We start from the raw sequence: 14189 nt of genomic DNA, 5'->3' as shown, positions 1-14189 counted from the left end.
AGTTCATGACGACATGGAGGCTGCGGTTCAGTTTAATAAATTGCTACTCTAAAATCTGGGCATACATTTAATGGAAATCAGCAAAAAAATAAAAAATAAAAAGGCTCCAACATGCATGACAATGCGTGAATCCCTCTGCTGTAACTACGCAAAGTCAGCGACTCCATTTGAATAAATGCGATGCTGAAGAAGAAAGCAATCGCTCTAAAGTCTGATTAATTTGTTGGTCATTCAGTGTCTGTGCTTTTGGATCTGTGTTTGTTTGACAAACAGAGAGGCGACGTGAGGGTGGGTTTGTGTGGAAAAAGAGAAGCAGCTATATAAGGAAAGGAAGACAAAGCTAGACACATGACAGTAACACAGAGAGGAAGTCTGCGTGTGATAGACATGATACAAAGAGAACCACTTGAAGTAACTGCGACACAGATAACAGAGCACACATCTCCACTTCTGCCTCTGACCACAACGACTGAAGCACACCTCAGCTCTGAGAGATCAGTCCAGTAACTGCAGGTAAGGACTCTGAACTTTGTCTGGATTTGTCAGATGAGATTGTTACTTGATATTTCCCACTTCTGACCAAAAGTTTTACATGTATTGTGGAGTTTTTACACACTTTGTGTTTTCTTACATCATCCAAATTTTTAAAAAGAAAAAAACAGGTAGGGTTTCCTTATATAATTCCTTAAGAGTTTGAGCTGTATATATTTGATTGAACTTACAATAGGCTGGTGGTTGTGATTGATAGTAGACTAAAAAGGGGAAATGTGTTATGATAATCTAAAGACTACACTCATAAAGACAATGATTAAAGATTTGATCACGCATTAGATGCTACAGGTTTAGTAGGCAGAACACTTTTGAACATTTATCAACACATCCATTCATTTTGTTAACCACTAATTCAGTGCAGGGTTGGGGAGGTAACCTACCTCAGCTGACAATGAGGGAAAGGTGGGGTACTCAGCAGTCTATCACAGGGACAATACAAATACATAAACATTCACACTGACAATCAATTTCTAATTATCAGTTGATCTAATGTATATGTCTTTAGACTGTGGGAGGGTGATAGAGCACCTGGAAAAAAAGAACACGCATTACAAATACTTCAGAACTACCAACACCACAAACACAGTTAGTGACCCAGGTTAGAGGAGGCTGTAAATCAGGTGTGAGCAATTAGGTCAAATGACAAATTGGGGCTGTTGTGGAGGCATGCTTTAGATAATATGCCAATTTTATAAGCTGTGCAAGAATTATGGTAAATACTAGTGTTTCAACAGTGCTAACCATCGTGCCACCGTGCTGCCCTATCTATAATCAATCAAAATGAAATATATACACAATATGCACACGCATGATGTTGATATACATGTTGTGTGATCATCAAAAAAAAGATTGCCATACAATTTCACTTCCTTGTAAAATATTCAGATGTTAAAACCTGCTAGAGATTAAAATTTAATACAGTTCATCAAAACTTTTCTCAAACTTCATGCAATTAACATGTATTTGAAATGAATTGATTCTAGACATTTGATCTATCAGTTGCTTCTGTAGCACCCGTGAAAGCGAATAATTATCAGGTAACAAGATACCTCAAGGCTACAGTCCCACAAACTGGAACAAATCCCTGTCATAATGAATGCACAAGCATATTTGTGTGTGTGTGTGTGTGTGTGTGTGTGTGTGTGTGTGTGTGTGTGTGTGTAAGTATGACCACAAATCAACACAAAGCCAACAGCGAAGCTGAAAGCCAGCACTAGGGGAGCTTCATTCAGTGAGTCCTCTGCTGAAATAAGTATGAGCACAAGCTCAAAGCCTGACAGTTAATCGCTGCTTTAGTTACCCGATGAATGCATGTGGTCAGCATACTCACCTTTAGCATAACTCTGGTTCTTACCTGTTAGCTTTCTGTTAGCATGCTTTCTTTGCAGGGGATTGCCAACAGCTACTGTCTTGTTCAAAGCAGCAGTTTTCTGGCTGCTTTGTTTTTTTATTTTTATTTCTGCAATGAAAAAATAAAATTAATGTTCACATTTCCACTCCTCATAAACTGAAGGCTGCTCTCTCATTTTCTGCCTCACTGCACGCAAATGGAAAGCAGCTGATTGTAACAGCAATTCTGTCTTGAGGATAATTAAAGAACTCATTGCAGGCAAAAAAAAAAAGTTTGACTTGTGGCTGTAATGTGATTACTGTAATTATTTTTACTACATTATTGTGATACTTGTGTGATTTTCAGTATTACAGAAAAAAATTATATTTTTACTTTTTGGTAGTGATGCATTTGCATTAAAGCTCCCCGTTCCTTCTCTTATTGTATTTAAAGCTGTTGGCAGTAGAGAAAAGGTACCAAATTCTGTAGTTTTGTCATGAGGACAAAAGTCTGACTGTGTTTAGTTTCACTGCAATCCATGCTGTACAGCAGGAGTGGACTAACTGACCAAACAAAAGAGTAATGTTTCTGTCCGTAGATCAAAGTTAAAAGCTTTAATAGGTACTTTGTCACACAGCTGTGGGACTCTGCTAACAAAATGAGGGCTTCGCCATCTCTAAAGGCAAATAGAAGGCTCATTAGCTCCTAAAAGCCTAAATGTATTGCACATGCACTCACATGCAAGCTGGAGATCAGCTTCTAGTTCAAAAGACACTGTGCCATGTACAGTGAATCAAAACAAGAATAATGAGCATGACATTACACACAAACAGTCTGTATTCATTAAATGTTAGAAAAGTGATTACGTTTTTCATATGTTAAATTTGGAAACTCTGGGAGATTTTTGTGTGAATTAGTTTTAAAAAAAACCCATCAGCATTAAGATGAGCTGTGACTCTCTGAGTGAAGACGAACAGTATCAGAAGCCTGAAATTGAAAACTCCCATCAATCATTTTATAACCATCTGTAAACCGAATGTGCAGCATTATCTAAGTTTTTAACCACTTTCAGAGATGTCCTGATAAGTCTTGTATCTTCTTTGCTGCATTTGCACATTATCTCATCATCTCCCATATCAGAAACATCCTGTCTCAGAGTGATGCTAATAGACTAGTTCATGCATCTATTATTTCTAGAGTGCAATAATTTATTAGGATATCCTAAAAACTCCATAAAACCTTCAGTTCATCCGATAGAGCACGCTGCTTTAAGACTGCTGGTTTATTTCTCTCAATTAGATGGTCACGCAAAGCCAACGTAAGGAAACACTTTGTTACAGCAAAGTGAATCTAAAAGGCAAAACAGGATTTTCACAGTGTTTGATCTTATTTTTGCAGTTGTAGAAACACAAAGATTTTATGATTTAAATTCTATTTAAATGTTTTCTACAGTTTATTTACTCTACAGCCTGCCTCTTTGTCTGCGTGCCTCAGATGTAAAACACCTCACACGTAAAGGAAATGACATTCAGAGCTTCTTTTCATCTCTTTCGTGTTTTGTGAAGTCTGTGGTTGGCTGCTGACTTTCCTGCTGGTAAACCACATCAACTGTGTGTCACCTATGTGTGTAAAAAAGTCTGAAGTATTTTTTTAAATTTTCTTTATAATCTGGTCATTGCAGCCATTCACCTTTAAAAGGTTTTAGCAAGAATGTTAATTTTAAAAGAAATATAAGAAGCCTGTTTACGTGCTCTACAGCCATAAAAGTAACCAATCGTGTTGTATTAAGTTCACGTGCACTTTTCGGCTGAACAGCTGCAAGTATGTTATCAGATTAGTAGCCAACTTTCAATTTAACACTTTTACTAATGAAAATGTATAAACAAAATGGTTTTCTGATCAAAAAGCCAATTCTCTGAAAAATACCAGTAAAACAGGTAAATGGAAAGAAAACATCTGTGCAGGAGATGTTTTGGATGGATGGTAACCAAAACACTTCTCAGATTGTTTTCAGATTCTCAGATGAATTCTAAAACTATGTTTTGCTTGACTTGATTTTGCCCATTGTTTAAACTAACATAAGCTGTCTATCTGTCAGGGTATGGAGTAGAGAGGACCTAATGTGGGAAACAGGCAGTTTCAAGCTGTTTCTAGCAATGAGAAAAAACATAAAGGAAAAAGGCCACAAACCAAAAAATGAATCCAAACACACACATAGTAATTCACAAATGTCTTGACAAAGGGCAAAGGGAAGAAGATATAAAATATGAAACTGAAATAGTAAACAAGAATGAACTAACACGGGGGGAGGCATAACAGGACAACAGATAAGCCCAGTGACAGAGTAAAGACAGAAAACAAAAACATGCAGAAGTGAAAGTCCCTGTATAAACAGATCGTGTTAAACGGGAACCAAACCAGAGAATCGCAGTCATTCCCAAGAAAACCACAAAGTTAAAACTGGAGTCAATGACATGAAAAGAAACATAACTCACTGTTAAAATAACCAAGAAATCAACAAGTTTGACAAACACAAAAAATCTAAACACTAATGACTATAACGGTATCTCATGTAGCAACATAATCTCACAGCAGTTTTTGGAAAACTCAGCTATAAGCTATTGACTGTTTTTAGGCCAGGTCTTTCTGACCGTACTTGCTGGCACACGGTTACACTCTATATTAAATATTAATGAGTGTGAATTCTTTAAAGCACTGGTAGAAATCTGTGGTTTGTTAAGCATTTGTATCTGCTGTCCTTCACAGACTGATGACACACTTCCTCAGTCACATTATCTCTTGGGTTTAAAAAGGTCAGATGACGCCTCCTCTGATCTCGGCCATCTTGGCTGCTATGTGAACAACTGAGCATTTGCGCTTTTTGGTTTGTCCTGCAGACCAACTTTTTTTTAACCCACGGTAACCCATATTTCAGACAGCCCAGCCAATTCAAAAACAAGTCTTACACAGTCCTGTCACATTTTAATCTAATAATTTAGCTTCATTAATTCTATTTTTTTTTTTTTTAGGTTTTTTAGTTTAGTCTCAGAAAGTTGATTTTGCTCATCTGGACGTAGCGTCGTCAGTGAGACGGGTTCACGGAGAGGACTTCATCACTTGCAGCCCACTCACTCTTATCATCATGGCCCTGTCAGGCCACAGCCCACACTTTCGATATTGCTGCATTAGGGGAATTTCTTCAAATCTACCACAAATGTACAGTTGAATTTCAGGGTAAACAGCCTCAGAGCTACTCTGAGCCCACAAAACAAGATTCTGAAACAAGAGCCATTTAATTACTTTAAATTTTTCATGAAAATGTCCAAAAGGATAAAATGTTGAAGTGATTTGTAGACAAAGACAATGGTTATGGAAGAACACTTCTGGTTATCATTTAGTCCTGCAACTTAAAAACAGAAGGAGCAAATCTGAGCTTTTTTTCACACTTTGTCAGAAACTGAATTAGTGTAATTATTTTTTGAAACCCTAATTTCTTCCTACAAAGATTTCATTACCAGCTGAATGATAAACAAGTCTAGGCATGGATGTAAAATGCCGTTTATCTGGTTTACAGAGACATTCAAACACAAGGCAGGGTTTTTCCTGTTTTGTTTATTTTTATCTGTGGTTGAAGTAGGCTGTGCACTCACTGCAGTGCCATGTTCATTTCCCCTTTGCAGCAGCTTTGCTTCTCTAAACAGCAGAAACCATGTTTGTGCTCGACAGCTGGGCTCTTTTTCTTTAAAGCTCAACAGTATTTGCTTGCAGTGGTAAGATCACTTTTTCATTTATGACCTCTTGAAACACATTTTATCAAGTAAGGTTTTGTTAACATCTTGTGCTGCACTTCATAGCTTTGTGCTGTGGCCACCACAGTTGTTGATTATTTTGTCGGCACTTTCACTATAGCTGAGCTAAATCAAACTTATCTAAACTGACTCGGGTCTTTGAGGGTTCCATGCATTTATTCTGAAAGAAACTCGGTCTCCTCATTAGAATCATAATAATTTTGATTTTAGACTTTTTTGGCCCTTTAAACTCTCATGATCAGACCTTTGTCCTAGAGTGACAGCTAAACATGTGCATTGAGTGTTTTGAAAAATGTAATTCTGTAACTCTTCTGAAAATTGTGCCAGGAGTAACATCCTATAACCACTGTTAAAGATAATATTAATAATGACACATTTCTAACATTTAAATGACAAAACTGTATGCAGTAAGGTGTCTGGAGATCTCAAAGTATATACCAACACCGCACTGCATTAGTGCACATATAGAGAAGTCTCTAAAATATTAGTTGACCAAGAACTTTCAGGAAGGAAATAAGACATGCTTCTGAAACATTTCACCTACATGTGAATAATGGAGAAGTGTAAACACGACTGTGCAGATAATCCGCCCGTATGTTATGGGACGAAAGAAACTGACTGGCTGTTTTCCAGTGTTTAAAATACCCACACCTGTGGGACTAATGAATGTATACATTTATCTACTTAAAATGGTTCTTATTCTGCTTTTCATTATTTTTTGTGTTATACCGTTATAATCATGCAAGCTCAACTTTAATATGACTTCAAATACAGTTGTCTCTGTATATACATTTTGTTAAAGGGAAACACGGGCATCCATAAAACACACAGGAGCTAAACTAATACTTTGGAAAAACTCAGGAGCCAACCAGAGCAGAGCCTTAGTGTGTTCCAGAAAGAGAGTTTACTTCAACTCTGAGTCAGTTACGGAGTTACAGACTCTGTGAACTTAACTGGATAGTTTCTCTTTGAGTTTATCTCTGATTCCTTCCTTCCTGCTGCTCCTGCCGCTGTCAAAGTTCAGAGCGAGGTGAATTATTCTGCAGAAATTGATCCTGATATCCCAGTAAAATGTGGGTTTGTTCCACTGACAACTTCATGGTTAATAAAAATATTAAGTGTGGGAACAATGGTTACATCACAGATTTATTCTCAGCTCAGAGTTAAATCTTCAGACTATCGGACAGTTTCCTCGCAGTGGAACTGAAAACTCAGAGTTGCTGATTAAACTCAGATTGTTCAGTCTGCTTCCTGGAATACGGACTAAAAAAGACAGGAGTGAAAACAGGACAGACAGTCACAGAAATAAACTGAAAACAAGAGAAAAAACAAAACCAACAACTAAAGTAAAACAGGAAGTGAACAGACAAGCAAACAGGCAATACTAAAAAAAGGAAGACAGTAAAACAGAAAAAGGAATATTAAACATTTAAATCCATCTATAGGAGAACAGGATTATAAAGTATAAAGACAGAGCTGAAAAAGAGTGGAAGGAAAAAAAAATATAGATATACATATACACACATAAGCAGAACGGTGAGCTCATGATTAGCACTGTTGCCTCACAGCAAAAATGTCCTGGGTCTAAATCCACCATCTGCATCATTGCACGTTCTCTTTGTGTCTGCGTGGGTACTCACAGGTACTCCAGCTTGGGGTTAGGTTAATTGGTTATTCTATATTTCCTATAGGTATGAATATGATGTATAAAACAGGGCTCCAAAACTAAAAAACAAACTAAAACTCGGGGATCTGCAGAGCCATGTGAAACCATGGACCTGCTCTAAACACGTTTCCTGCTCTTTAGTCTTTAGGATGTCAGCGAGGTCATATGGTGATCTCATGCCTAACTGTATACAGATAGGCTCCGTCAATCAGAAAAAAGTTGGCTTATAGGTGGAGTCTGTGAATCTATATTTGTTTTTTAATATAGACTCTTGTGTTTTCTTCCCGTCTTTCGGTTGAATTACACAATAAGTAACATGCCTGACATTTTGGCCCTTTTCTGTTTTCTCTTTTCCAGCCACACAATGTTTCCAAATACTTCTCTGCCCACCCACACACTCAAGTCTTCTAAGGATGACCAGGCGGTGGACATTGATGCCATCATGGACAATGTCAGCATCATCCTGTACACACTGACTGTTGTACTTGGCATCACAGGGAACTCTGTGGTGATCTGGGTGGCTGGATTCAAACTTAAGGTAGATATGAAGTGTGTCATATATTTGAAATAACTTAATATTTATAGTTTAATATTGTACAACTCCCTATGAGACTGCAGGTTTTCACTGCAGGTAACATGTATGTGTAACATTGCATGTGACAAATAAAGGCGTGTTTGATTGATTGATTGATAAGCGTAAGTAACATTTGGGTAATAACATATTGGGATAGAAGACGGCACAGATATGTGACTTTGTCAGTGTCAGTGTCACAGCACCAACACAGGAAACCCAAAGCAACTTAAAATAAAAGAAAAAAACAACAACAATTTGTCCCCTGTTTGTAACTTTTGCAGGGAGCTGTAACCGGGATAATTCACTTGAATATAGGGGCTCTTTTCTTTGTTACATAACATAAGATTCACACTCATATAAACACTAGCTGTTTTTGCTAATGCTAAAACGTTGTAAGATGGTTTAAAATATGGGATTATTCATGAAACGTGATACAAATTAAAAATGCAATTCTAGTCAACATTTTATCTCACGCAATCCTTTTTTAATTTAACCTTCAAAATAGGCACTTCTCGCGCAGCATATAAGGAAATCAAAAAAGCCTAAAAAGCTTATGTCCAAGTGTGTCATAGCTAAAGAAATAAGAGTTTGGCAAAGGGTTAACAAGAGAAGTAATGATCAGTGAGCAGAAGCTTGGCTCTGTGAAGAGAAAGAGCAATACAAATGTGACGTCTTGTCTTGTCTTGAGAGTGTCGATGGAGAAGTACAGAGACAGTCAGAAGTAGTTGTTCTGTGTCTTTGTGGATTTAGACAAAGCATATGATAGGTTCCATGAGAGGAACTGTGATACTGTATGAGGAAGTCAGGAATGGTAGAGAAGTATGTGAGGGTGGTGCAGGACATGACGACATGAGGACAGTGAGATGGTGGTAGGATGTGTGATAAGAGTTACAGATGGGTTGAAGGCATCAGGAATCTAGGCCCTTTTTGTTTGAAGTACTGCTGGACAGGCTGAAAGATGAGGCCAGGCAAGAGTATCTGTGGCCTGTGATGTTTGCAAATAACATTGTGATCATAGTGAGAGCAAGTGAGCCTGGAGAGGTGGAGGTATGCTCTGGAGAGATGTGGAATGAAAGTCAGTAAAATCAAGACCAAATACATGTGTGTGAAACTGATGGACATGCAGGGAGTCGAGATATTTGAACTCATCTGCCTTCACTACCTGTGTTCAACTATCCAAACTAACAAGAAAAAACAGAGAAGAAGAAAGTAGCAAGAGTGAAAGAGGAGATTTACAAGAGAAGGTTTAGTGAGACATGCTATGATTAATGGTTTGAATACAGTGACATTAACGGAAAGACAGGAGGCTGAGTGAAGAGCTGAAGATGCCAGGATTTTTATTGGGAGTGATCAGAATGAACAAGATTAAAAATTAGTACATCAGAGAAACAGCTGGGGCTGAGCAGTTTGGAGGCAAAGGAGGAAAAGATGAGGAAAAGAGGAAACCCAGCAAGGAGGCGAATCATTGTGGTGAATCCTAAAGGAATCCGTGAATCTGTAAGAAGAAGAAATTATGAGGAATTACTCACAACACATTATGCCTGACTGGTGATTTGTTGCTTGTAAAAGTGGATAGTGTGGCTAAATTTATATAATGTTTAACTAACAGTTTTGAATGTGGTCAGTCCACTGAGTAGTCAGTTGTTATTGTTGCAAACATATTGATCCCCTCTACCTGACCCAATAGGACATGGTTAACACTTTTCTCAAGGTACTTACTTTACCCTGCAGGACAGCACTAGTAATGGGTGGTTACCAGGTTTAAGGCCAAACTGTTTCCAGGTAAAAACAGCAGAGGAGGGCGCGTACTAGTGATGTACAAATGATAATGGCAATTCAGTGCCATCAAAATCAGGTTACATGCTTCATTTAAATAATGGCTTTGATTTTCTTTATGTTCCTGTTATCATTGTTGTTTTATTTTCTTCTTCATCCACAGCCAAAGGTCACCAATGTGTGGTTGGTGAATCTGGCGATAGCAGACCTGATCTTCTGCTTTACACGAGTTTTCTCTCTCACTAAGAAGCTCTTCTTCGACCACTGGCCTTTTGGTCTCTTCGTCTGCAAGTTCAATGGCTTCTTTAAATACGCCAACATGTTCTGCTCTGTCTTCCTGCTGGCTGTGATCAGTCTGGATCGAGTGCTCTGCATCTGGCAGCCCGTCTTCACAAAGCGTCGACGCACCATGTGGGTAGCGAGGATGGTGGCGGTCTGCATCTGGATCGCAGCGATCCTCTTCAGCATTCCCTACTTCATCCATCGCCAAGTCTACCTGGGCAAGAAGAACCTGAGTAAGTGCTCTGTGGATCCGAAGGAGAAGGCAGAGGGGTACAACAGCACCAAAGCTGCTCTCTACACCATCCGCTTCCTGTGCGGCTTCATATTTCCCTTCATGGTGATTCTGGTCTGTTATATCTTGGCCGGTGTAGGAATCAGACGCACCCGCCTGTCAGGGAAATCCCGCCCCCTGCGTATACTAGCAAGTTTGGTCATTGCCTTCTTCCTGTGTTGGGCACCTTACCACTGCCTCTTACTGGTGAAGATGGTGGACAATAAAAATGCAGTGGTGAAAATCTGGTACCCTGTAGCAAAGGGCGTTGCCTACTTTAACAGCTGTGTGAACCCATTGTTGTACTTCTGCATGGGGCTAGATGTGAGGGGGCGATTCAGGCAGAGTCTGATGGGTGTTTACAAAAGAGCTCTGGCAGACGATGTTGATGGACAGACAACTCACTCCAACGATCGCTCTTTGGATGAAACCTCGGTGTCAAAGCACAGCACTCTCATAGCGGCGGGATCAGGTCTGACAGCAATGGGTGTGGCTAAAGTTTAAGTTTTCCCTCTATTGATCCTGAAGCTTGAAGGACATGTTTCAAACCTATCACAATATCATCATTATATGATATGTACACTGGAAATGAAATAAATAGAAAGTCTTCCCCTATGATTGGATTGATCCACAGTGGCTCAAAAAAAAAAAGGAGCTGTGAGAAGTGTTCGTGTCCACCTTAACCTGGATTAGCTGGGTTGATGTATCACAAGAGAGGATAAGGACAAAATGAGTATATTAGATAAATTATCAAACTGACACCCCTCCATGATATCAAAGTACTACAAGATTGTGGTATTACTATCCACACCAACCTAGGGACTAAAGAACCAGATTTAAACAGGTAAGTTTATGTGGATAAAATAATTCAAGAAAACAAAGAAAAAATTATGTTTAGATTAGACAAGAGCGCAGCATACTAATAATCATCGCCTCTGTCAGTGCGCCCCAGGGTGGCTGTGGCTACAATGTAGCTGCCATCACCAGTGTGTGAATGTGTGTGTGACTGGTTGTGTAAAGCGCTTTGGGGTCCTTAGGGACTAGAAAAGCGCTATACAAATACAGGCCATTTACCATTTACCATTAATCAGCTAATGCTAACAAGCTTGAATAGCTAGGGTCACACACTGACACAGAAGCCTGTCAGACAATGCTCAATGATATACAGACGTCTTGGACAGCTTGCTTGTACAGTTACTGCACAGTTTTATTTTTCATGTTTGTTTTGTTTTTTAAATGACAACAAAGAGAAAATAGTCTAGTGTTGTTTACTGATATGTAAATTGTATGTTAATAACTGCAACGTTTTTGTAACTAAAGCAATAATTAGCATCCAACCACCAAAAAAAAGGTTATTTATTTATTTTATCCATTAATTAATATCAGTAAAGTGTGAAAGTAAGATGTGAAGGATAGCGATCTAAATTATGCCAAGTAGTAGAATGCAGTCTAACGCAGTCCACTCCTCTTTTGGTCTTTAGGTTTTTCTACAAGCATAAAAGCATAATAGTTCATCTGTACCTATACGGTTTTGAGCAGGACTTATTTGACTCCAGATGAAAAGTGTACTTAAAAAAATAAAGATGGTCACTTTGTACTTGATTTCTGCATAGTGGGCAAAAAATATTAAAACAACTAATGTTGTAATTCAAGTACTGGGACACTCTTTCTTTCACATTTTCCTTCTCAAATCGGATTTTATTTCCCGGTGGTGCATTTGAAAAATTCCACAATGTGAGCAAGTCATTTTTGAAAATATTTATTTTTAAGAAAAAGCTATTGTGTTGTAGATATATTGCAAAGCTGTTTTACATTTTATGTTGTTCAAAGTGGGCAGCACGTGATATAGTGGTTAGCACTGTGGTCTCACTCACAGGCCAGTGTGGAGTTTGCTTGTTTTTCCTGTGTTTGTGTGGGTTCTCTCTGGGTACTCTGGGTTCCTCCCGCAGTCCAAAGACATGCAGATAGTGGTGTTAGGTTAACTGGTGACTCTATATTGCCCATAGATGTGAGTGTGTCAGTAGAGCCCTGGATGTCACATTTCTGAGTTGTGTTTTTGGACATGTAATTGAAGTCACAGAAGAAAAGTGGAACTGTGATGAAGCAGAGGGAAGTGAGACTATTAAAAGAAAAGCCAGTAATAGCTTTAGTCATGACTCTGTCTTGTGTATAGAGGTCATTCTGAAGGTTAGATGAATGGAAACTGTGCAGTGTACCAAGCTGCATCGTGTGGTTTTTGTTTTTGTTTTTCGTCTTTTTTTTTTACCATGAGAAATGCGTCAAAAGTATTTCATCCATCCTGTGTGTATCTTACTGCTACTTAAGAGGGAGAGTGGGCTGAGACTTTTATGGCAGTCAAATATTATGAACATGGAATCTAGTTAATATCAATCCATAGCAACCAGCTTATAAAACACAGCACCAGAGTATTTACTCAGCTGCTTACACAGCACTACCTCTGTTTACAATAAAACTGTTTATCTGAAACCTGCTGTTCCTTTTGTTTAATAACATTTCTGCCATAAAAATATGATTAAAGCTAAACAGAGTAGCTGCAATGATGTGCACGTGGGTTTTTGTAAATAACTGAAATATAAGATATGACTTTGTAAATAGCACTGTCTATGGGATTATATTGATAAAGTTTAATTTTGAAGTGTCATTGTGCGAAGGTCTGCAATATGTCTGTGCTTTAAGAAACACAGTGTTCATTAAAAACTGAAAAAATAAAATTGCTTTTGTGTTTTATGTTTACAATAAAAAGCTCAACTACTAATTGAAATCCTTCTGACATTCAGTGTAAATCACACAGGACGTAAACGTGTTCAAGTTGTATTATATGGACGGAGATATTTCTCTTTGACATAGAGCACTAGAGTTTGCTTCCTTTTACAGATTTGCCACTGAATTTCCACAACCATAACCTTAACCATACTGAAGCTAACACAGACAATAACACTGACATTCAGCTTATAAACTATATTTTATACCTTTGTGGAGATGAACAACATCAGTGTTCTTGTCTGGGGATATGTAGGTTAAGACATAAATTACGATGATGTAAGATTAAGACTGACATACTTCATCACATGACCTGATTCTTTGGCTTTTGCCATCATGAAGAGAAGCTGGGGGTTATCAGACTCTTCTACTGTGTTGAACTGCCAGTTATGAATTCTGGAGGGCAGTACAATGTAAAACCTTTTATTTGGCCCTTTGTCAGTTGCATTTCTTAAAGAACAAATAACTACTCAAACTGAACAAAAGTGGCACTTTTTATTTTGCTTCAAATAAATCTCTAAATGAGCAACTTGACTTTCTGTCTTGAAAAATTGAAATGGAGCTAAGCTCTAGATTCCCACTGGCCTCATTGTGGTGTGGCTCAGCCCTAAACAAGCTGGCTAAATCAAAACGAAACTATGTATTGACAAGTATCTTGCCTTCAAACAGAAAGCTATAATATGTGAAATGAAAATGGGGGAAAAAAACAAAGAGGATGTGATCTGATTATTTCTGCGAAACCACTGTTCAGAAGAAGCTTTCAGAAGAAGAGGAAGCTGTTATTTAGAAGAACATTATTACAGACACTGTCCTCATTTTGGATATTTCTTGTCTGCTACTTTCACTGAATCAGACTTTAAAGACTTTGAAGCCATATGTCACAGTGGCTGGTGTCCTCTTCTTAGATATAATGCATGTGCACATACTACCACCTGTATATGAAGTAGTGGATTACAGTTTCTGTAGTTTACACATAAAAACAGTCAAAGATTTTATGTGTAACTAAAAGTAAAATGTTAAATGTGTTTGGAGTACCTCTGACTTGGTAACAATAGCCAAACCAAAATTTTCATATTGATGCCAATACTATTATTTGGCGTGAAGGCTGCCACATAAATTGGTTCAAATGTGAAGGAGGGAGGAGGAAA

General features: G+C 38.2%; 1 protein-coding gene across 2 annotated transcripts; it reads left to right on the top strand.

Moving 5' to 3' along the window:
* Positions 1-366: 366 nt before the first annotated feature.
* LOC146363472 (N-formyl peptide receptor 1-like) lies at positions 367-12986 on the top strand. Of its 2 annotated transcripts, none has more exons than XM_084920000.1 (3): positions 367-513; positions 7715-7895; positions 9871-12986. In XM_084920000.1, exons 2-3 carry the CDS (start codon positions 7722-7724, stop codon positions 10762-10764), a joined length of 1068 nt encoding a protein of 355 aa, XP_084776126.1. In that variant the 5' UTR covers positions 367-513; positions 7715-7721; the 3' UTR covers positions 10765-12986. The 2 variants fall into 2 exon arrangements, with proteins under 2 accessions (XP_084776126.1, XP_084776125.1); XM_084919999.1 differs by lacking the exon at positions 367-513 and adding an exon at positions 4940-5652.
* The last annotated feature ends 1203 nt before the right edge of the window (positions 12987-14189 follow it).

The sequence above is a fragment of the Perissodus microlepis genome, chromosome 22 (assembly GCF_051167445.1).
Source record: "Perissodus microlepis isolate ML-2025 ecotype Zambia chromosome 22, ASM5116744v1, whole genome shotgun sequence".
NCBI classification, from domain to species: Eukaryota; Metazoa; Chordata; class Actinopteri; order Cichliformes; family Cichlidae; genus Perissodus; species Perissodus microlepis.
This window is presented reverse-complemented; position numbering and strand designations above follow the sequence as displayed.